Source organism: Corvus brachyrhynchos, unplaced genomic scaffold, assembly GCF_000691975.1.
Source record: "Corvus brachyrhynchos isolate BGI_N302 unplaced genomic scaffold, ASM69197v1 scaffold191, whole genome shotgun sequence".
Taxonomy (NCBI): Eukaryota; Metazoa; Chordata; class Aves; order Passeriformes; family Corvidae; genus Corvus; species Corvus brachyrhynchos.
The window spans coordinates 710,518-736,017 of record NW_008236487.1 but is presented as its reverse complement, the minus strand read 5'-3'; the positions used below and the strand labels follow the sequence as shown (position 1 = coordinate 736,017).

General features: G+C 40.4%; 1 protein-coding gene across 1 annotated transcript in view; it reads right to left on the bottom strand.

Annotated features, from left to right (window-relative positions):
* ERC1 (ELKS/RAB6-interacting/CAST family member 1) overlaps window positions 1-25,500 on the bottom strand; it is a 282,825-nt gene that overhangs the window by 215,459 nt on the left and 41,866 nt on the right. Inside the window, 2 exon segments of the mRNA XM_008643986.2 lie at window positions 6,087-6,188; window positions 6,190-6,516. Coding sequence (XP_008642208.1) covers window positions 6,087-6,188; window positions 6,190-6,516 — 429 coding nt within the window.

The window sequence follows — 25,500 nt, the reverse complement described above, 5'->3', positions numbered from 1 at the left end:
ATCACCAGGAAACAAAAGCAAAATCCCTCAAAACTTTGGCATTAAAGTAAAAGAAAGGTAAGATGAGAAACTAATTCAAACCATCCAATTAGCTGCAAGTAGCAAGCCATTGTGTTGAAATCTGACTACAGAATTGTGAATTCAAAAGCTGAAGAAAAGTCAATTAAAAATTAAAATCTTAATCATGTAGAACTTCATTTACATATGTGCTATTATTAATTTTTTCTCTCTTTCCTCTTACTTAAGGCACAAAAGCACTCATTTTGTACTCAAATTAGCTTCCAATTTATTCGTGGTATTTTTAGTTTTTTCCCTTCCACTACAAAGCTTCACGTTTGTGGAAACAAAATTCCCTAAATCTCACTTCTACTGAAGAAAAGTGCAGGATAATGTTACCATCTCCAAGGAAAGCATCCCTAAGACGTAATTTGTAAACAAAGCAAATCGTGTAATAGGCATTGACAAAGAAAATCTTCTAATATAACAAAACATCAAAAAACATCGAAGTTTGAGCATTTTAAACCTCTAATCCCCAGACAGATTTATGCATTGTTTCACATAGTTTTAAAAATCCCACCTGAAGGGTATGGAAGAGCTAAAATGAAACAGTAAGAAATTTTGCTCTATGTTGAAGGCTAGCTCGTTCATATAAAAAAAAAATGTTTTGAAATAAGTTCAAGAATTAAATAACTCACACCCCATGCTAGAAAAAGCATATCAAGAAGCCTACAGAAATTTTATTAAATATTTCACTTCGATAAAACCATGAGTATAATACAGAAAAAGCATCCTGACAGATGACTGGAGTTCTGCTTTTTTCCATTTACCTAATTTAACTAATGTAACTGATTATTTAACTAATGTATAAAAATCAGAAATTTGCTATGCAAGAATAAGGTGTTTCTGATTTTTTTGTCATCTGGAAAAGCAGAAAACAAATACATTATTTTCCAACCTAACTTTTCAACTTTTGAAGAATTATCAAGCTACCAACCTCTGAGGAAAGGTGAAAATAATTTCATATATATTTGAACGTTTTCAACTGTCATCCTTTTCTAAGGTGACATACAGAATATCCCAAACTAAAATGATATTTTAAAAAATTTAAGTGTATAAAAAAATAGATTATGCATGCTTTCAAGTTGCAATAGTCCATTTTCTCAAATTTTGACCTACAAAACCTCTGTATGTTTTAAAACTACTTGCAGACCAAACAAGCAATTCTAATAAAGACATAACTATTTAAATTATCTTGGTTTAAATCACTTCTCCCTGCCATCTGCTTCTAAAAGGTCAAAAGGATGAAGCAGCAATAAAAAAAAGCAGAAACTTAATTTTTTTAAGTCAACAGAAAGATACCCCCCAGTATGACAGTAGTAAGAGTTCCAGTTACTGGATCTGTCTACTCCTGCAAAACAAAACCCCTCTCTAGAAGTATCTTATTTATGTTGCAAAATCTTGGCACAGGACAGAAGTGTTCTTTGAGTTAACTCTAATTGCTCCAATTAAAATTTCTAAATCCTCCTCTGAGCGTGGAGCAGAAAAGGGGAAGGATTTTAACACACCCATGGAAAAATAATTTGTTTGCAGAACTTGTCACAGTTCATTAAAATCTGGTCAGACAAGGGAAACAACCTCTCAGCACCGGGCACAGCTCAGCAGGGCTCTGATGGTACCTTCAGACAGCCCATCCGCCCCTTCTCACTGAGCTCCTTGCTGCTGCTCTTTGGCCACCACAGGATCGAGTTTTGATCATCTGAGGCTAATAATAATCGAAATAATCTACACAGACCTCTGTTAGAGCCCAGTGTGCCTGCTCGCTGCGCTGGCAGAGCTGTGCCCCACGGGGAGGCAGAAATTCAGCGCTGTCCTGGAACAGAGTGGGCACTGTTCGACTGCAAACAGCTCCAGCGAGGGCTCGGTCCTTGCAATAAGGCCATCCCAGATAACTGTGATGCACTTCACAAACAGCACTTTGTGGGCTTGCCATTTCAACAAACACTGAAAAAGGAAAGAAATCATAGCTTTTTCTGCCACAGCCTCTTTCCTTAAGCTCATTGTAAAGGAGTGCCCTCATGAACCACCCATTTCAGTGCCTGTTTTACATACAAAACCTCCCTTTATTTGTTAAGCACTCCATCCCTAACTCCTTCATTCAGTTTTGTACTCAGCTGGAATAAAAAATCCATCTTGTTTGAATGGGCCCAATTATTTAAAAAAAATAAAATATTAAAGTCAAAACCGTAATTTACTACCAAACAGGTTTTGGACACTAAGTATAAAGCTCCTGTTGGTTCTTCCCTCGTTCCACACCACTGTAACATGCAAGCCTTGACTCTAGAACTGCCTTCTGAAGACACAAGCCTTCAGGATAAACAGCCTTCTTTCTGTTTCCAAGTAAATGGTTGTGGTCAGCCATCTATACTTACAGCCCCTATTGGGCTGTCCTTACAAATCTCAGTCTGCCCATAGTACTCCCAGTGTTTAGAACACCAGGTATGGATGCAGTCACATCATATTCTGCCACAAGCTGCAGTGATAGTTGGGCTATTATCTGCATAGCTGAGAAAAATCTGTTTCTAATCAGTGCATCTAGGACTTTGGGGAGTGGGGAGCAGGGAGGCTGTCAAAAAGAGCGCAGCCAGCTTTGTTATCTTTAGAGCTACGGACTGGTAACTCTGCAACAGGCAAGTCTGGAACAAAGAACTAATGCAGTCAGTGCAACTCGGGAGCTATTCTGGAAGCTGTAGTCCAGCTGCTAGACTTCATCAAGTATTTCTTGCTGGTATGACAATAATTTTGGTTTTGAAAGTAAAGTCTAGAATACCAAATTGCCATTAAGACTGAAGAAGGGGTATTCAAAATAGCAGCCATCTTTTCTTATAAGCTATGAAGCTTAGGCTTGTTTTCCAGGGTAGAGGAATGTGATGCAGCCACACTGTCATCTGCTGAAGCCAGGGCATTCTGATTTTCAAGGAGGTATTTAAGTTTTCATTACTCTGTGTTAATGAGAGAATGTCCTCTGTATCAGTTGCTGAATACATCCTATGCTGGATATAGTATCCTTCCTGTGGATTTATATGAATAATTTCTTGAGATCCTCAGAAGTCAGGGCAAGTGGGAAAAGCCTAAGAGAGTCAAATTGCTCATGGAGATACCTCTCAGTAGCTGCAGGAGAATCCATTCCATAATCTGGATTTGGGAGACTGAGACAGTGCCCTGGGATATGACCAAAAATATGTGATATCTTTTATATGAGGAACAATTAAGCAGCACTGGATTTTTCAGCCTAGAAAAAGAGAGAACTTGGAATGGATATAACAACATGAAACTGTGAGTGGCACACAGTTATAATCTTATCAGAACCACAACAGTGACCTCTGCTACAATTTATTTTCCTTAGGAAATTAGTGCAGTCTTTAGTACAACAATGGCAACAGCAAAAGCTGAAGAAATCAATTCTTTCACATTTAACTTTCAAGGTGATACTGCTGGCCACTGTAGCTGCACTGTCTGCCTGAAAAACTGTCTGATGACCTTGAGTCTCAACATCACATTTTGGATTACATGTGGGTTTCGAAGTTGGAAAATTGAGGGATACCTTTTTGCTTCAAGATGCAGATCTTTAGTATTATTTTCAGCAAATATTTTATCAGCAATCTAACACCCTTGCAGAGTCAGAAACAGTACTAGTGGATTCTGACATCTCAGAACTTCTTTTGCTAAGATGGTGATGAGTATTTTGGACCAAACCACTACAGATGGTCTATAACTGCTATTAAAGTTTCCTAATGTGTTAGGGCATGAAACATAAACGCTGACCTCCCAAGCTCTTGCAAATCCCTTTGAGATACCAGTGCTTCCTCCAACAGCAGTATTTAGAGTTTAGCATGCCTTTCCAGATACTGGGAATTCTAGATATAGAACCATCAAGAAAGCAGATTAATTTCTTCAAGGCAGCTTAAAAATTCCATCATTAGTATCTGGGCTAGCAAAGAGCAGAAATAACCTGTAACTATGGAAATACAGATGAACATAACAGAAGGTCAGCTGAGGAGGGTGATGCAGGCACACCTAACAGGTGACACACCTATGAGAGACAACTTCCAAGCGTGAAATACGGATAGCAACTGTGAACCAGATCCTGCAGAGCATCTGGGTGCTCAGGCAGTCCAATGCAGTCAGCTGCAGCTTCCTCTGATTTTCTCCAGCCTGCCAGAGCCCCAGGCATGAGACTTGAGGTTGATGCAGGTAAGTCTGAGGTCACTTAGCTCAGCCTTGCTCAGAGCTCAAGGATGACACAAGGTACAAACAAAACCATTCCTGTGGTCACCCAGCTCCATATGGAGATAATATGGCACCGTGTCCCTGAGGCTACGAGGGTGCTCAGCGCCAAGGCTGGATCCCACATGGCATCCATGGTCTGAGCCACAAATTACTTTATACACAGCTTACACTTCTCAATGGATCAGAGCCGGGTAAGCAGCAAGGAGTAATTAAGTTTAAAACATTTTATAAATAGCATTGGTGCTTTCAAGTCAGTAGTTCATCTCTACCTCCTCTAGGAAGTCTTCTACCATAAAGACTAGGATTTAAATGACTGATGATTTCCAAACAGGCGTGAATGAAACAAGAATTCTTCTCTCTCAACATCTACTCATCAGCAGCAGGAACAAACACAACCGCATTCCTAAAAAATTGCACAGCTCCTGACAGCTTTTCATTTATGTTGCTGGACTTAGAGCAGAAACAAATGGAAGCCATTTGAGGCTCTTCCTGAAATAGTTACAAGAATTGGAACAGAATTATCATTGGTTGCTAAATAAAGGAAAAACTGTAGTGCAGAAACTCTGGAATCATATTATCTTCACTCCAGACACTCAAGAGATTACTGCTCTAAAAAAATAAATCTGGCCTAAATCTGGCTCAGAAATGCAATGGGCTCCAGCTTTCTTACATAAATGCTTGCAAGAGCACAAGCACAATGGGTCAGGCACTGGAAAACATATGAATAAGAGGTATTAAGAAGTATTTATGTGCTGCATACACTCATCTCAAAAAACTCTTCCAGGCCTTGCTTTCCTGACTTCTTAGAGAGAGGCCTTAAATCCTGCGTACATGTAGAGGTTTCAGAAAAGTGCTGAACCATGAAATAGACACCAATATGCAGAACAGGTGATTAGATTGGTACACATGGTACACACACATGGATAGCCATCGATTCATGCCTTCAGTCAACAGGTGTAAAATAATCTTTATGCAGAATCTTATCACTAGGGAATCCATGTATACACATATTTATCAATCCATGCTGAATTACCAGCCTTTCAGAAGTTAATATTAGAATACTTTAGGAGGCTGGTTGACAAGAGAAAAATGCATTTACTAATATCAAAAAATGCAACGACACTGGCTACACAATAACTCATTTTCTTTCATTTATTTCCCTTCGTTTGACTAAAATATTTGTATTCTATACAGCCCATATTTTATTAGTTTAGAATGATTAGTAGTGAAGACCTTGGGAACCTATGCCTGCCATTGTACTCTTTTAAGGTACAATACAGATGTAACAATGGTTTTTCTGTTTTCAGAAGGATGGTGAGAAGGGGTTACTATGTGTGCAGCAGTGTCTCTTTAAGAAATCTTTTTTTTGGCTCTGCATCCAGGGCAGCTAATAGTTTTATCAAATACCCTTCACAGCAAGATCACTGTTTCCATGGAAACTGTAGAGCAATCATCCATTACTCTTGCAAAGATTTCTCTCTCTGCTCTCACCTAAATACAGGTAGCTACCTTCTCTCACACTACAATGGAACAGAAGAATTCATTTTACAGGCTTTGGGACAATTCACCTCCACAGCTTCCTATGGAGACTACAGGGAAAGTGGGGGCCACAGCACAAAACCCCAAAAGGTACATGCAAGGAAGCAAAAAAGATAAATTAAAATAGGCACAAATTCTGTCAATTCTAATGTAAAATACAACTTATAGAGAAGGGAAGATTCTTTGCTTGCAACTGTGAAATGGATAGGAGACAGAGAAGAGTTCAAGATTGGAGATGAATGCTGACTTTGGTCACTCACCTCTCTCAGCATGTTGTTTTCTTTTTCCTTCTGTTCAAGAAGGCTTTCCAAGTGGTGCACATGCATCTCTGCCTCAGCCAAGCGTCGTGTTTTTTCGTCGTGTCCGCTCATGGTCTTCCTGCTTGGCTTTTGCTGAGAGACCTTTACTCTGCAGCATCTCCAGCAGCTTTTTGATGGACTCATCACGTGCATTTAAGGTCTGTTTCTGGGTCTCAATACGCAGTTCCATCTCCTCCAAGGTTTTACGGAGCAGGAACAGCTCCTTGGCCTGGCGCTCGTGCTCTGCGTGCAGCCGTTGGAAGTTTTCCTCTGTCAGCTCTGCCACGAAGGGCTCGCTGGTCCTGGAGCTGCTGTCCTGCTGGAACAGCTGGTTCAGGTCCCGCTGGATCCGCAGCTCGTCTTGGAGAGCCTGGATAGTCATCTGCATATGCTGAAAGAACAAATAAATAAAATCAGAGGATTCCCTCCACTGGAGCAATAACCAAAACAGTATGAGCCACATCAGACCTCCTGAACCACCAACCGAGAGGAAACCACAGTACCAACAGACCAACACCAGGGTTTTAAAGCAGAATTGAAGTGGAATTGGGTTACACTACAGAAAGTTCAAATCCCTCCTTCGATGCCTGATAGAGGTTGCTTAACACTTAGAAGACTCTTGCTTGACTCTTCCACTTGCACCAACTTGGGAAAGAGACTGTTTCAAACAAAGGAAAATGTCAGCAGCTTCCAGCAACTTATGTCAGTACCCTTCCAATGCTCACCTGCCCTGTAGAACAATTCTGGGGCAGAAGAAGCCCCAGAATTACTATAGAATTACTATCTTGGCAAAGCAGAGGGGCATGGTGCTATTAGAATTTACATATCACCTATAAAACCTAATCAGGCTCCCAAGGTGTTCAGCACTAACTCTACACCTAGCACAGATTTCCCTGCTGACTTAGAGAAGAAACTTCAGCCTGCAAAGAAGAACTACAGCTACAGAAAACTGGATAAATGCTGACCAGGGAAAAGGGTCACATCATAAAATTTTATTTAGATTTTAGTACAGAAGAGGAATTACCACCTCACAAACAGGAATATGAAGTCAATCAAATGACTGGCAGTAATTTGTTGTCGTGCAAGACAATAAATCCTGTCTCAATGACTAAATACAGTGGCTTAATATAATGGGACAATACAGCAGAAGCACAGTTTGCCTACAAAAAAGTCCTCACTTTATATTTAGATAAGTATGTTTTTTCTTGTCTGCAAGACAGAAGTATCAAGCCAATAACAGAGAAGTACAAACACTGCACAAAGATTTGATTACCAGGAATGAGATGCACCCTGAGTGATACATCTCTACTCTCTTAAGTGAGGCAGACATGCTTACAATTTAGTCTGAGTGGGAACAGGTCGGATGCGGTGATCCCTGGGCTCTGCAGTGTCTGCAGTGCAGCTACTTCCAGTATCCACTAGGCTGAAGTACCAGTTAGAGTAAGTTATAGTCTATGATCAAACTTTATGCAGAGACACACGGGTAAGGTCTAAAATGTGAAGATGGTGCAAAGGTAGTGTTTCCTATAAATCAAGTACTTCGTTTTACTCAAGTATTTGTAAAAAGAGAAACCATAAGAAGATTTGGGCTTAGGCATTACTGCAAGGGTATGTTTATCACAATTGCTATGTAAAATGCCTTGAAGATGTTAAAAAGCTGTCTGGACATGGCCCTGGGCTCTAAGTGGCCTTGCCTGAGCAGAGGGGTTAGACCAGCTGACCTCCCACCAACCTCAGGCACTCAGTGTGAAAAGACAGCAGATTGTATTAATAGCACAGTTACCTACCTTTAATCTGTTTGAGAAACATAAAGGGTTCGTTTGGTTGTACAGAATGGTGCATAACGGCAATAAAAGTCCAATCCCATTCTCTTTGCAGAAGTCACTATTTGAGACCAAGCACTTGTCCTCCATTTGTGTTCTGGCCTAAGATAAGCTTTTCAAAACCAAAGCTGCTGTTACATCATCAGCTCACCTAAGTCCACGCTGCCACTAAAGGCAACAGTCTTGCTATTTGTCCTTCCTCAGGTGGTTGACACTGACAACGGGATCAAAACTTCACCTGATGGCTGCAAATCAGCCCCAGCAAAACCAAACAAAAGGTTTTTGCAGCCAGATCTCCAATTCAGCTGACAGGGTGGCTACATCAGTGCTGGTTCTGGTGCAAGGTAGGGTGGCAGGTGCTGTCAAGGAGCTGGCAGAGAAGAAAATGGAACCATCCTTTACAGCAATAGCATCAACTGAAATCAGCTTAAATGCAAAGCTCTGTGGTTGGTTTAAGATGCTGTAGTTGCCTTTTCTTTCTTTTCACTAACACAATACTTGGCAGTTATTAATTCGGTTAATCTGAAACTACACTTCAGGTTACAGAATCTGTGTGACAACACAGCACAGGTGTATATTAGGTGAAGGAACAAGTAATTACTCTGTTCTAAAAGGTACATTGTGTTTATATACTGGTGGATGCTCAGATTTATTTTCAAGTAAGAGATGAAGAAATATCTGAAGGGAATTAATATGGATTTCCAAAATGTTTTCAGAAGTCACTTTCTTTTTAATTAAAGATCTCAACTTTCAGTTACTGAGTGGTTTGAGGAAATGACAAGTGAGAATGCCAGAACCACATCCAAGCATTAAAACTGAGGCGCTACAGGTAGGCAATCAAAACTACTACATTTGTTTAATTAATGTATGTTGATTGAGCTGTAAGAGAAAACCTACTGCACTCATTAAAACATTTGCCTCATTTGTACCTATACAACACCAATGAAGTCAGCAGGACTACAACAGCAGTAGTGAGAGAATGTCCTCAAATTTTTTTAAAATTAAACAATAACCCCACTAGATATAACTTCACAATTCCACACATGAGTTAATTCCATTTGTATTTGAGAAGCCCTCCTTATTCAGAGCCCAGCTGTGTGTTGTTCCTCCAGCTAACAAACAAATTCCCACATGCTTCCACCTGGCTCTCCACATACTGCTACTTCAGCATTTCCTTTCTCCCAGGAAAGAAAAGAGCTTCTTCTGAACAACCACATCATCTATTAAATGAAATTATTTCCTCTACTCAATGCTGTCTCGGAATCAAACTTAGGTTATTTATAAACATCAATGGACTAAATCACCACAACCAAAATCTTACATTTTTACCATCTGATCTGCTGTGAAATGTCATTTCAGGTTACATAGACAAAACCCGTGTCTTGGACCCACAGAAATTATTTCCCCTACCCATGGAAATGCCTCCATGGAACTCCTGGGTCAATGAACCAAAATCTATTATATGATTCAAATACATGATGTGGGAAAAAAAATTAATACCAGTGACAAACAGGATTTACTGGTATCCATCAGTCTGTGAAGTAAAGACAAGGGAGTTTGGAATACCTGGCAATTGGTCAGCAACTGCCTGTAATTCAGTTTCCCAAGAAAAATGAAGAGGTGGGGTTATAGGAAAAGTTAGAGCTGAGCTTATGAATAACTCCCACTGTTCTCTGAACTGCTGCTCAGTTGAGAACAAACTTTATTATGTGAAAGATAACTGGAAAACACACCACAGAAAATTATTCTGTGCTTTTGACGCCCACTCTTTTCCGACATGCAAAATGTATGCAAAATGGGTTCTTTTCTCTGCTTTCCAAATTTTCTTTATAATTCTCAGAATAATAGAACAATATTCTTTACTAGCTGGTATCATAACTTAACTACTTTTTCAGTTAAAATTTCTTGTCTTCTATATAATTTCAAAGAAAACATCATTTTCCCCCTGAAGGAACAGGCAAGCTTTACTAGCTTCTCATCCATTTTTTACACTTCACTTTTAAATCATCAACTATCCTGGAAAGACAAACTATTTTCCAAGCTCACACAATACTAGCCACTGGTACTTAATGCTGTCTAAGACCTGACTAGAGATCTCAAGAAAACTTGAAAGATACTGCAGAAATAGTCTCATCTAGAAATAAACATGTAAAAATACTTCTAATACCACTGAGCTTCATTATGTTGTACTCTACCGAGTAAGTACCAATCATGCTTTTGTGAAGCAGTTTAATACAGGCAATGTAATTAAAGTCAAAGCAATTATGATGAACCTGTACTTTGCTTGATACTTACTGCACTTATCTCAAACCTTGAGGATTCCCTGGTTTTTTCAAGGAACAAAAACTGGTCTTTAAAAGCCTTACTACAAATTGTAACTACAGCTGCGAATCACGAAGGTGTTTTCGTGAGCACAGTTCTCTAGTCTCACACTGGTTATGTCCAACAGACTTTTCTCTTGACAGAGCTGAGAACCTTCAGGCTCATCTCAAACAGAAGTCCTAAAAGGATGTGGTGCAAACACAGCCTCTTACACCAGGTGTTCCTCTGCCTGTGTTACTTCCATGGGTCAACCTACCAACCAGGTTCTGCATAGAGACACAGTTTGACTTTTATCCAGCAGCCCAAACTTTGCATGTCTAAGAAGCAGAACACGATTCAGTCTTTGCCTCCACCTACCAGGACTCAAATTCACATTTCCCACACCTTGGCAGATTGGTGAGCTTCCAGCCTACAGTCTGAGTGCGGCCCATGATGGAGAAGTTCCTGGTGTTTGGCTCCCAAAGCTGTCCTGCTGTTGCAGCCTCAGGGTAATGCAGTGCACCTACAGCTGTACTGGTGAGTTTGGGAACCTTGCTGCAGGCACCTCTTTTCATCTCTCTCTGTTGAAGCTTTTCCTTTTTGCATAAAATATTTAAAGATTCAGTTGGCCTGACAGAAAGTATTAAAGAGAGCACAGCTTCTTATTCTAATTAGTAGAACACATAAGAACAGAAAGACCTGAATAGCAATACTTCCAACTAACTTAAATGTTTATCATCTCACCATTCCAAAGGAAGTGGGGGATGTGCATTTTAACTTTCTCAGTCAGAAAAAGAAATTTCATTGATATTCTACAGCCAAGACCTGTATCCTAACCCTACATTTTAGATCAAAAGGAGGCAGCCACAGCTACTACCACGATTTTGAAAGAAAGGATTAAATTGTGACATGCTTTTTAAAGAAAGGATTTCCACACTCATCTTTGCAAGACAGAGCTTGACCTACCAAGCTACAGTGTTTAATATTCCAACATGCATTTGTCCATTTGGGTTTGGTTGCCGGATTTAGATTATTCATACTGCAGATACTTTGTAACTACTGCAATCAGATATATAACTTCTCCCATAATTTATTCAAGAAGTCTAAATGCCTAAATTAGACCTCTGGGTTCTGCAACACAGGCAAGGCACCTGTACACCCAACACTTCTGTAGGTAAGTTCTTAATCTCCTGTATTTAAATTCTAAGTAGGTTAAATTGGGAAAATTCCTTTAATTTTCGAATACCAAGAAAAAATACAGTATGTTCAAGAGAAGCCTGAAAAAAATCAGCAAAAAGAATAAGAATGTACTCCTTCCCAGAAACAAGGGAAAAACATAGCACACAATTATATGAGAGTGTCACAGCAATGTGTCACAATGAGGTGGGAAGCATTGTTACAATCTGCAAAACTCAACCACTTAAAAAAAATTCTCTGACACTGGGAGAACACTGAAGACTCAATCCTGAGCAAGAGAATGTAAGGTAATGGTAAGAACAGGGACAAAAAGAGAGGTCCTACTAGAATATTTAGTGGTGTGAAAGCTTCCACCTGGAGAGAGAGGTTAAAGCTCTTATTCGTCTTCCTGTGACCCAAAGGAGGCTCCAGTCAGGAAGCAGTAAGATGTTCTTGGGTGGATCCCTAACAAGGTATTCTCACAGAAAGGACTGAGAGAGAGATTCTGCTGTGCACTAATATCTGAACATTGACCGACTTCAAAATTCAAGCTTGCATCTCTCACATCTCAGTGTCATAAAGGGAAGAGGGTCAGGTTCAAATTAGCCAAGAGAACCCTTAGCAACTCCCACACTCTGACCAAGTCTATTTCCTGCTTGGGGTAATCTCATCTCATTCTGCCCTAATTATTAACCAGAAATTCCACTTCACAGGGGAAAAAAAAAAAATCCTAACAAGAGTTTTGCAGAAATCAGCAGATTTAATACAAGCTTCTTATAAAAATATCACTGACAAACTTAAGATATTGACAATTTCCTGGTCACTTCTGTTAACCCACAAAGCCAGTACATCCTGTACTGAATGAGCTTTATGATGCACATGTATTTGGCAGTCTTCTGCCAATCTGCTCAGCGATCAGGCTGTTCTTCGTGGAGAAAACACTCAGTGCTTGGACACACACAGGACAGGTGTGCTGCTTTTGGCTAGGGTAGAGTCATTTCCCTTGCTAGAAGCTGGTATGGTGCTGTGTTTTGGATTTGGACTGAAAACAGTGTTGATAACTCGGGGATGTTTTGGTTATTGCTGAGCAGGGCTTGCACAGAGTCAAGGCCTTTTCTGCCTCTCACCCCACCCTGCCAGCGAGTGGGCTGGGGGTGCACAAGGATTTGGGAGGGGTTGATGCCAGGACAGCTGATCCCAACCCACCCAAGGGATACCCCAGACCAGATGATGCTGTGCTCAGCAAAGAGCAGAGGGGGGCATTGGATTTACGGCATCTGACATCCCAAGTCTCCGTTACTCGTGCTGGAGACCTGCTTTCCTGGAAAGGGCTGGACACCTGTGACAATCTTACATAGTAGTCTATCACCTAATTCACACCACTGCATTTTCTAGCTCTTGTCTGACCATTGGTAATCTTTTCCAAGGGTTGAGGTTAAAACAGTGCTGTTCAGGGGCATAAGAACCCTTAAAAACAGGCAGAGAAATATTCTTGGCACTCTGGGTTCCTACAGACACCTGCCTGAGGACGGGAACCAGGGAATGAATTCCCTGTGCTGGCATGCAGGGCTTTCATGCTCTTATCTTAATCCATAAGGTTTACCTTTTCTTTCTGATTCTCCTCCCCACAAGGGTGGGGGAAGTGAGTGAGTGGCTGTGTGGTACTTAATTGCTGGCTGAGGTTAAACCACAACAACACGTTTCCTTTTTTTATTATATATCACATAGCTCTGTATTTATTTTTCAGGACCCAACCCAGGAATAATAAAAAAAACCAAAGTTTAAAAAAAGAGAGAAATGCAATCTGTTAATCAAACAAAAACTAGGTTTTGGAAGATGCCACTTTACAGCTAATCTGTCCTTCAGCCAATTATTTTTACAGCTGGGGAAAAAAAAGCAAGCTTTCAGCTATAAAGCCTACTCAGGTCCGAAATGTACTTGTAGTACCTGTAAACACTGCCTTATTTTGTCTTTATTTCATCATGACTACATTGCTCTGGAAATGAAAGATACAATAATGACAATATATTTTATTTCAGAAGGACAGTTCTGTAAGGTCTATTCCTCAAATGTACATCACCAGAAGACAGGAGAACGTACAGGTGCTTTTCCTGTCAGCAAATCCGCATGCAGAGTCACAAACTTTTGCAATGACAATACCTCTCATGTGTTTTACCACAAAAGCATTTCAAACATTTGTAAGAGGATGAACTACACTCAGCTCAAAAGAGACCACATGCAAAATGTTAGAGAAGAGGATTTGGTCACTATGTGAAATCACTCCCTCCCATGCTTGAGGAGTTATAGTTTTGGCAGGGTTTCTGGGAAATGGATTCTGCTGAATGCACGGCAGAAGCACAGGCCTGGCTGTCTGAGGGAGTCCCTGCTGACATTCAGCTGCAGCCCACGCAAAGACATTGAAAAAAGGGCTAATGTCAGGTGTCCAGCAGGGCTGGGAAGAAACAGAACTTGCTGATTCCAGAAATGCTACATATTCCCTGTAAGATGGATCAGGGGCTTCAAAACCCTTATTTAAATGGAAATGAGTGGGTGATTTTGATAGTGTTAAGCTTAGGTACAAAATACTGCTATGATTTTAATAGGATTTAATTTGTGAGAGTCAAAGAAAGAGACCTGTATTTTAAAGACAGCCCTACGTTGCATTATCTCTGAGACAGCAGAAGGGTAAGATGGTAAAAAGTGCTGTAGATAAAGAGCTTAAGTTGTCAGTAAAACATTTGTCAGCTGAACTAGACTTGCACAAAATGACTCCTTTAAGGGGGCAGTGTGCAGCAGCCTAATTCATTTGCCCCTGTTTGTACAAAAAAACCCCAACAACCCTACAGGAATGAATTTAGAGTCCTAAAGGAAGCAGATCAGAAACAACCTACTAAAACTGGAGCCCCGGAAGAACCGAAACTGCAATGCAACCCCCTCATACACAGTGTACAGGTGCATCTGTAAAAAGGCTGCAAGGTGAAACAGGGCAAGTGCAGAACCCCAGCTCTCAGTGCTGCATGTCCACACATAAGGTTTTATCTATGGCAAACATGAAGCAGCTTCCCTTACCAAGAATAAAGGTAGGCTGATTCTGTGGTCAAAGTAGGTGTATGGGCAGTACATGCACACTAAAACCTATTAAAATCTTTAAAAACACACATTTATCAGTTTTTGAACTATGAATATAATTCTGACAGTTCTCTGCCTTCCAAAGGGAATTTGAGCTCTGTGGCAGACACCAGAAATGGTCTAGTAGGCAACAGAACTCAAAGAAAAATTATTTTTGAAGTCATATCAGTAAGTGCCAGCTACTCTGTATTTACATTTCCAAAGGTAGGTACTTCTACATCAGTAGTTTACTGTGCTTCAAAAGCTTTTTCTCATGCAAATCTTCCTAGAATCTACATTTCACACCCTTTGAAGGTCAGCACGCTATGATCCTCCTGGAACTAAGAAACTGGATTCTTTTTAAGTGCCCCTCATCTTTCTTGAGAATAGGCATTTTGGGATTAGGGCAAATGTTTAGAATTTCTCATCGGAATTGACAATTTACATAGACTTCAACCTCTATTTCCCACCAGGCTGTCCAAACTGGGTTAGCATTACACTACTTAAACATCGTGTTTTATTTATTTACAAACACGAGCTTTGATTTTTTTGTTCTTATGCAGCTAAAGAAACAAGAACCCTTGCATATTTGCAGTTTCATACACTGCAGTATGATAACTCTTTTCAGATTCTGTCTCCCCTGGTCTGGCACATGTAAGTTTCTCTTGTCACAAACTGCGTTGATAAAATGGATCCTTGTGCATGAGGTTTCTGTTAAAAAAAAATTAAAAGTCAATACATGAACATCAAACTTATCTATACTCAGGCCAGCCATGACTGAACTTGTAGAGCTCAGTCTTATCCCATTTTGCATATGTATCCAACACACCCAATTTCAGCCCCAGTACAGATTACTTCTAAATTGCATCTGTGAAATAGGTGCTTAAGTGCCAAATTCAGCTTCTGTGAACCTCTTAATCCCATGAAAGTCATTATAAATTATTATGGCACTTATGGGAAAGAGAATTTTAACATTTACATATGTATGAAAGTCTAATATTTTCAAATTAATAGCATCTATATGAAACATGACTCATTTGTTAATAGATTAGGAGCGGCTTTTCTGCAAAAACCTATTATTAGTCGCCTCAATTAGGGAGGTCAGCAAATCCATCTTTCCATTAGCTGACACAAGGAATCAATCCAAGATAAAAGGTGCTCTGCTACACAACCTTTGATCTTGTGCTCAGTACTGTCCAACATATGAACATACATCAACAACCTGCTCTGAAAAGGAAAAACAGCTGCTGATTTCTAATGAGAGAGCACTGTATGAAAAATCAATGCACAAGAAAGCTGCTGATTACTTTACCCACATCACCCAGATTTAATCCTGCTTCTACACTAGCTGGCTTGGAGAGATTACACTACAAATCTGACTGCACATTCCCATGTGTCCCACAAGAATATTTTGACCAAAACATCTTGAATAACTGCATCTGCATGCATAAACCAAATACATCTCATGTAAGAGTATAAGGTTGGGAGTAGGCTGGATCTTTAAAGCTTTTTGAACATTTCAAGATTGTCACTGCTGAGGACTGAAGAAACAATTACAAGGTAGGCTGTGATACATAAACTGATAAGATTTCAAATAATTAGTTTTAATGTAAACCAGCAAGTTTTCAACTTCTGCTTGCCCACAGCAATTTGTTCTTCCTGTCAATTAGGAATGCGTCCTTCACCTGCAAGCAACACTGGAAGATCTCCTGAGCCACCCAATGCTCGGAGACTGTGGATTGATGACTGCAGCAGAAAGTGTCCTGTCCACACCTGTGCCTCCAGAAACGGAGTTCTCAGCTGAAGAAATGAAGTATTTGCAAGCCCCATCAGACTGAACTATCAAACCTGGACAGCAGCTCACCAGCCATGTGAAAACACTGAAATTTACTGATGTTTTGTTTGTTGGCTATTTTCATACATTTTCTTGTATGACATCAGATGACCAGATATGGCCATAAGTGTGAGAATACTGCATGCAGGACTTACAGGAATCGAGCACCTGCTATTCAGGCTCTCACAAACAACATCTGGCTGTATTGAGACACGAGGAAAGTTCTTGCCAGTGGACTCTTTGCCCAATGTTCAACCACGACGGAGAGAACCAACAGCAAAAACAGCCTCTCGGCTGCCCTGACCATGTGTACAATGAGGCTTGGCCACTCTACTTATCATTTTCCTTGTGATAATTAGATGGTAACATTGCAACGCAAAGGTCATCTTAGGGAGGTGATTAGAGTGCAGAGGCCCTGTATTGTCCCACAACTCATCCCCCTGTCTCACTACGAGATGGAACCAATTTTACTTTGTCATGATCATGCTTCTTGTTCTGCTTGTTCATAGTCTCTCCACTGTGCCTTCCTAACTGCTTTCTATCCTACACATAATTCACCTAATTGTAACTGTTGCATCTTCTCAGATGTGCTTTATCATCAATTCTTCAGGGACAGCAAACCAAGTTGCCTGGAAAAGTATTTGCACATGGTTTTCTTGTTCTAAGCCACAATAAGGAACAACTGCAAACTTTCCAAAAAGCCTAAAATGATTGCTGAAACAAGAGCAGTACCCAGGTACATCATCAGCCACTATAAAGGACTACAATATGTGCACTGCTACATACAGAAATAAACAAAAGCAAAATCAATTCATTCATTGTCCCTTCTTCAAGTAAAAACTATGGGCCTTTTTGAAGTTATCAATGCACTACAGTCAGCCACAATGGCAGCAATTATTTTAAGACTATTTTGCAAGATTATGGCTTGAAGTTCTCACAGTAAGACAAGTTCTTGCTCACAATTAAGACAAGTTCTTGCCAGACAGAAGATATGCATCCCCTCCACCTCTGCAACTTCTTTTCATGTTCTTTGAAATGTAAGGAGGAAGAAAATAGGAATCTGTTAAACAAAATTTACGGAAGCAGAAATTATTGAAAAAACTCGACTAAACCTGTGGCTTTTGACACCATACACAGAATTTTCAGCCCTCTGCCATGAAATATTGGCTACACTCACAAAGGAGCAGACTTGAAAATCTTCTTTTCTGGGTATGTCAAGTCTCTTACACCAAGTACCATTTTGGGAAGACAAATGTTCAAATGAATTACTAGAATTTCACGATAAATTTAGAATATGGCTGCAGCAATCACTGTCCCTGTGAAAGAACATATAAAAAAACCTCTGATCAAAATGTTCTGGCACTTACTCTCATGTTGAAATGACAGCAGCACCTTTGACAGCAAAGCAGAACACAGCACATTACACTGAGTTCCAAAGGAGCTTTGTATGACTTTTAGAAGGCTGAGCAGCTTTAAGAGATAAGTGACAGAAAAGCATTAAGAACATGGATAGCTCTGGAAATGGGAAGGCCTAGCACAACCCACCCTAACAGAAGGCATTCAGACTTCTGGTAGGTGTCCCACGACAGTGATGGATGCAGCTTTGCAAGTACGAATTCAAGGATTTTCATTATTAAGATCTTTACAAGATCCTAGAATGTGAAGGAAAATACCCCAACAGAAAAGATTTTCCATTCAGGAGCTTGGTTCTTTGGCACAGACATCTTTCTGCTGGGTACAAGGATTTTCAAAGCAAAAGGCAATTCCCTCTGGCAGCAGTGCTCAGTCACCCACCACTCAAGACATCAGGTGCAGCAAGTTGAATTCTTAGTAGGCATCAGAAATCCATCTGTTCAGAATGTGAACCAGACAAGCTAAAATGAGTATCTGCAACACGACTGACAGCTACAACGACTTTTGTCAGTGACAAGCTTTAGCACTGTCCTGTCTAACCTTGCACAACGCTCTGGGAATCGAGGGAATAGAGAAGAACATACAGGAGATCTGACTTCATGGCAATAAACAGAAAACTATCCAACACTGAATAGGCTTGCACTGCCCATGGATCAAAATGGACACTTGCTATAGACTGTGTTGATAAAATCATTTAGGGTAAATCTCTCACTGAACAAATACTGTCTCTTAATAAATCTTTTCAGGAGCTACTTACTCATGAATTAGTACTACATGGTCATTCAAGCAGTTTGTCTTGCTGTTAGGCTTCTTGCAGAGCAATGACTGAACTCTTGCTTCTTTAGATACCAGGCTGGGAATATGTAACTGTTCAAGGTCTGCAATAACAGGGATAAAATGGACAGAAACGCCATGCAATAGTCTTCTTGGTTCTTTATGCAGGCCGTCCTGTAACCAAGTGCTCTGCATTTAAACACTGTTCAGAGAAACATCTTAATCTGCTGATAGATCTGTATGAACAACTGTCAAGACAGAAAGGAGATTGGAATGCCCTGTTGTGAGTTCAAGGCACCAATCCACCAACTCTAGCAAGAGCTTACGCTCGTCTGAACCCAGAGAGTCATCCCAGAGCTACATGTTTTATAACAGTCTGGTAATTCAGGAGTAAAAAGAAAAAAATTGAAAAGGGCTTGTAGCACTGAAAATCTGGAACACTCACTTGCCTAGTGCTAGACATTTCATTTCAGGGCAACACAACAAGCTGGCTCTGAAGACCCAAATTCTACTTATCTCCTGGATAGGTTCTGGGACCTAGAAAGAATTAGGGAAAGGACTCTCTCTTCTTCATCCATCTCAACGCAAGGCCAAAGGAGCAGTGGTGGTACTTATTTAAATGCAAAGCTAAAGGCATATCTCAGAACACCCTGCTGTGCCTTCCCAGAGAAATAAACCCGTATGTTAATTAAAGGCAGAGTTTAGCTCTTTTTTTTCACTCAAATGGATGCCTAGATTAGCTTTACTAGACAGAAGATTCGCACACCTAATTAACACAGAAACCCCGAATACATTACGAAGAAATCACTCCACAACCCTGGATTTCATTATCCCTACGCTCCTTTTAGATTTCATCTCACATTAACATATGTTTTAGTCATCATTAAAACAGTCTCTTGGCAACTCTTTTTTGAGATAGTTCTGCTGTAGAGATTCATGACTGGTTAAAGGATAAGGAGCACACAAAGTGTTCTCCTCTAGCCTTTCAGCTTCAGGGAATGAGGAGGAAGAAACAGGAAGAGCCAGCAGATCAATACCTGGCTCCGAGCCTGGTGTCACTGGCAGGATTTTGCGGTTTTTAATTATAGATCAGTTTACATGACAGCAGGCCTGCTGGCAAGAGCCAGGGTACACCTGTCTCAAAGGGGAAACAGGATCTCTGCACAGGAGCCAGCAGGGCTCATTGAGAGCTCTAAGCTGCGTTGCAAGGGGGAAGGGAAAACAACAGAGAGGAGCCTGCGGGCAGCACGCCACTATGTGAGGGACAGCACTAGTGAGGTTCTTGTGTCTGCCCTCGGTGCAGGGATGGGATGGAGACCCGTGCAGCTGCAAGGATGCAGCTTATTGATGGGCTGGAAACCACAGGAGCACCTGAGAATGGTCACACAGGAACTAGAGATGATGCTGCCCAGACAGGATGGATCAGCAATGGAGCTGATGAGGGGTCTGAGCACAAGCCCTGCGAGGAGCGGCTGAGGGAGCTGGAGAGGCTCAGGGGACAGCCCATGGCTCTCTCTACAGCCACCTGAAGGGAGGGCGCAGCCAGCTGCGGGTCGGGCTCTTCTCCCAGCTAACAAGGGACAGGACAAGAGCAAACAGCCTCAAGTTGTGCCAGGGGGAAGGCTGGATATTACAAAAGTTTCTTCCCTGAAAGGGTTGTCACACACGGGATCCGGCTGCCCAGAGCATGTGGTTGGGTCACCATCCCTGGAGGTATTTAAAAGATGTGTAGATGTGGCACTTGGGGACATGGTTTAGTGCTGGGTAACAGGTTTTGGCCACAATCAGTAAGTTGTTCACTTTTTTATTCAGATTGTGTTATTATGAGGAAAACCTCATTAAAATCCTAATACACAACGTTCAATAAATGTAAAAGGACACCCGGTATCCTAATATACTATGCTAAAAATAAAACTCCATTATTTGGTTATTTTTTACCAGAAAAGGACAGAACAGCTCCTTTTGATTAAACTACCACGAACAGTTCAAGAAACAAAAAATTAGTGGCAATTCAACCGTTTTAAGTAAAAGCAGTTGAAAAACCAGCTAGTTATTAAATTATTTAAAATCTTATAGAGAATAGGTGGAAAAAAGCTTTTTTAAAAAAAGTAAACCCCTACTTGAGCTAGTCAAGAGTGATTTATAAACTCAAACCTCAACTACTGTCAGAAGAAGAGAATATATAAATGGGGACTAAAAACATTAAAAAAATACATCTTTCCTTAGTCAAGATTAAAATCATTTTTTGAAAAGCTCTGGAGAACAGCCAAGCAAATAACGCAATTGCATTTCTTTGAGTCAAAAATCACCATCCTATCACTTTCTAACCATTGCTTCCCTCGAATCCTTTGGACAGCAACTGTCACGTTTATGTATGTGCTGGGATAACCAGAAAAATACACCAGCAGCCCTGAAACACAACCACAATATAAATAGTGAATCAAACTGTTACAGCAGAAAAGGATTGAGAGCAATAAATAATGAATTTCAAGAAAGCACTGCCATTCTCATGGTCTAAAGGTCTGGCACAAGATTTGTATGGAGAGGATAACTCTACCAGCTGATAAGCAGAAAACAGCTCTCAGAGCACACCTGTCCTTCATTAGGCTTTGCTGGTTTTGTATTAAATCTCTGAAACTATAAAGCAGCAAATAAAAAATACAGTGAATTCACATTGGTTATGTACTTTAAAAATACTGTTTTATCTAGTCTATGATTTTTAGAATTCAGTACTGGTTTACTGCATATTTTATTTTTCCCATTCCATACCCACAGCTCTGCTCACTATCCCACAGACAACTCTGTCTCACAGGAGCCACTCAGTGGAATGAACTCCCTCCATGATATGCCCCCTTACCTATAGCTGCCAGCCAGGTTTATTTCCTACTGAAACTGAGCAATATTACTCCGAGCAAAATTTCTTATTTTGTTCTCAACTTGAAGCCTGCTGCTTATGTCCTTTTTCCACCCCTTAAAAAAAGGTTTTTGGCTGCAAAAAGTCTCTTCTCTTGCCTCTATCATTTAATCTAGAGCAAGATGTTTTACTTCTCTACAAGCCCTGCTGTGGTCATCAGCTTCTCCTTGGAGATGTTTCTTTCCCTTCAAAAAAGGGTAGGTATTGCCATATAGATAATCAGAATATTGGACTGTACCCTGAAAAAGCTGCTCTATGGTAGCACAGACATGACTGGTACAACTTTATAACACCCTCCAGTATCTGTTTTAAAGAAAATACAATAGGTCAAGTCTGTTGCTAATATGAGGTTTCTGAGTTGTCTTCCCGAAAATAAATAATTTCCTTGAAACAAATCTGTGCATTACTGATGTAATAATGAACAACACTTAGACACAATGGCGCCCAGACACTAAACATGCCTTAATTTTCCCCGAAGACAGACTGATAGCCTTACTGGAAAATTTGATCATTTATTTGGAGGAAGAATTTAACCCTCAAAATGTGTGTGCACCATTCTCGGTGCAGCAGCAGTGCCCATGAGTCACTGCTGACACCAGGCAGTGGCACGATACAATACCCCTCCTGTGCCTCTCTACTGCAGGCACTGGCAGTGACTCACCAGCGACTTCGCTGGGGCCAAGAATTCCTGGGATGCAGCTTCTGTGCCCACCACCCTGCTTGCACTCTCAGCTTCACACACCCAGCATCCCCAGGCAGGTAACAACCATGATACCCCAACATCCTGCCTCTCTGACATGAAAGCCATTGTATTCAACCCAAACAAAAGCCTGGGTGCATTCTGACACTACTAAAATAAACACTCTGTGATTCAGCCTTCAAAAAGATGAAGGCATTTATGGATTCTCTTACTTATCTCCCTCCTAACAACAAAACCTGTATTAGGGACCCTAGTTCAAAAGATAAAACACTTGTCTTAACCAGCCACATTAAAGGTTACTCATGAAAGGTTTCAAGGGGCTTCAATTTTTTATTGGTGTGTCTGCTCTAAAAACATTTTCAGTGAGGGAATACAGCACAAACAGTAAGTCACTAAAAATAAATTACTGTGCTGACACAGTGTCTTAAATGAAAAATCAAGCATTCTTCATAGGCAATTTTAATAGAAAAACCCACAATTATGTAAAATTAGTCTGACAGAAAAATTCCTTTTATTACTTAGAAAAAAGTAACACAAGAATCTCAACCCCTTTAAAACCAACAGAAGATCAATTTAAATATATAATATAAATAGATAACAGCTGAGTAATGAACCCAAGGCTGAACCAATGACTCCACTGATCCACACAATTCATTTATAACCTTCTGAACGTTGCTACGGAAGCGAACACTAAAATTTATGAATAAAGCATTTCCTTTCCCAAGACAGAAATAATTAAACTAGAAAAAAGTAAATCAAATTACAAATTACAGTAAAATCAAATCAAACTACAAGTTACTGTAAAAAATACATTGGCATAATATGATTTTGTAAAAAATAAACTAAACATTTAAAAAGTTTAACAGATGCACTTGCAAAAATGTGAAACTTTGGAAGCAGTTGTCTTACATGGAAAAAGGTACTTCAATATCCTCATTTCCTGCTTACCTACCAAACCTTAGGAAACAAAGTTCTTCAAGTGTTTGAGTCTCACCATATATTTCAGAAGTATTTGCAATACTTCTAAAGCACTCTGCCCATGTATAAGCAGTACTCCTCACTGGCAAGATGGGCTATAACTCAAAAGGAACAAAAATCTAGAGAAAATACCAAAATGTTGAGGAGTCAATTTCTTGATTTCAGTACAAAAACCAACTCTAGCAATCACAGGTAAGGCTCCTGAAAGAACAGTATTCTCTTATAGAAAATAATGAAAAGAGGTCCTACAAAGATCAAGGAAGCATGAAAATAGTATTTCCCAGTTAGCTCTTTTTTCATGGATCTTGATTGTATTGGGAAATCAACAAGAAACATCAGCCTCACACTGGACTTTGGCTTTCTGGCTGGTTTTCCTGAAAAAATCTCCTCAGTCTTGATCCCTAGCACTCTTGCATAGGAGATTTCAGTAACCCCTCTCGTACCCACAGTGAGTTTAGTAACTACATGTGGTCACTAAGAACTGAGCCAGCCCAGACCACGTGTTGCCATCTATTCACAGGAAAATGATGCAAGGAAACTGCCCACAGTCAGTTTAAGGGAAGAAACATCTCAGTTCCCAAAGCTGAACTCCCACTGAGTGTCCCATGGGTGTAAAGACACAATGAGTTCAATACTTCTCTGCCTGGTTCTGGTTTGGCAGGGAAGAGGCAAAGGCTAAAATACTGTGCCACTCCTTGCCAGGAAAACTGTATCAACACTAAATCTTTTTTTCAATAGCTACGCCTTCTAGTAGTGGGAACTTTCTTATTCTCCTTGCCAACACAGCTCTGCATGTGAAGTCAAGGAGATGAGTAATCCCCTCAGCAGCACTTTGCACAGCAGCACTCAAGGCAGCCCTGCTGACCCTGAGGGAACCTCCCAAGCACCCACCCAGTCACTCCATTGCCACCCCCTGTTTCACCAAGGGCCTTCACGCTCCTCCCAGGCACCACTTTCTCCTCAGTCATGTGGATATCCCTGTTTCAAAGGGATACTGTAAGAACAAGAGCTCCATAAAAGTAGGTAGCATGTACAGGAGGTGAACATAAAGACAGAATGAACATTTTGGATACTCTCCATCCATAGTTCCTCTTTTCTTTAAATGATTGTCCATGTGTATCACCACACCACAGGTGACTGCATGCAGTACCTGTATATTCATTCCATGGATTACCAGAAAGCCCCAAGCTTTTCTGCTGCCTGGATACCTCTATTAGTGTCGTGCTTTAAAAATGTATGAATGAAAGACTACTGGCAGCTCTGTGGGTCTCCCAAAGGATAATTTCTCTGAAATGCTACAGATAGTTTGTCCCCAAACTAGAAATTTCTCTCTCTGTTCTATTACAACACGCCCCAGTGACCCAGAAGAACAGACTGTGAGGAGGAGCTGTCAAACCCAGAATGGTCCCACTGAGGAAAAAGCAGTAATCAAAAAGAAAGGGCATGTTTTTAAAAAGATCAAGTTATATATAAATATGATGATGAAACTCATTAGAAGGTAGCTCATGCAATGCTGTCATTGGTAAGGATAAATAGGGTATTTTGATAGAGGCCAAGAAAAATCCTTCACAAAAAGTGCAACTCAAACCACCTGGGTTTCAGGCTTCAGATATATACAAAGTTCAACTGCATACTGAAGGAACAACGCAGAGGGCAGAAGAAGATCAGTTCTCAGGTGCCTAAATTTCTACAGTCCAGTCTGCTGAGATTACAGCTATTAATTAATACACCCCCTCCTGTGGACAGGTAAAAGAGAGGATGCCTTAACCTCAGATGGTCAGTCTGCTGTTAATGAGCTACATTCATTTAGCACAATTTAGATATTTGTATCAAATACATTTGCTAATGAATGGATTAAATTTTTTAAAAAAAGTAGTAGGTATGGAGACATTTATCAGGTGCTAAATCTCAAAAATACATGTAGGACTCTTACTGAGTCAATCAGTGGATCAACCAATCCAGAACAGGAGATAACATCTGGTCTAAAATGCAGCACTTACATCCTCAGGAAGATGAATGGTGCTTATTTTAGTTGGAGCAGCAGAACTTCTTCAGAAGTTCTAATTAAATTTCTGAATGCAAGAATCAGCAGCAGGAAAATTTCAATCTGTCTGGACAGCACAGAAGACTTCAACAAGGCTCTCAATTATAAAAACCAATGCTACATCAGGATGAATCTCTCTTTAGGGCACACAGACTGAGGCATGGGGGATGCAGAGACAAACCACATCTCACCTAGCAGCAGATCTTCAGTACCAGCTGGATCTCCTGGCAAAGCAGATGTGGGCTAGAAATGCTTTGAGATTCAGTTTGGGCATAAACGGATTAAGGAGGCTTCTCTTCTACTTCTGTGC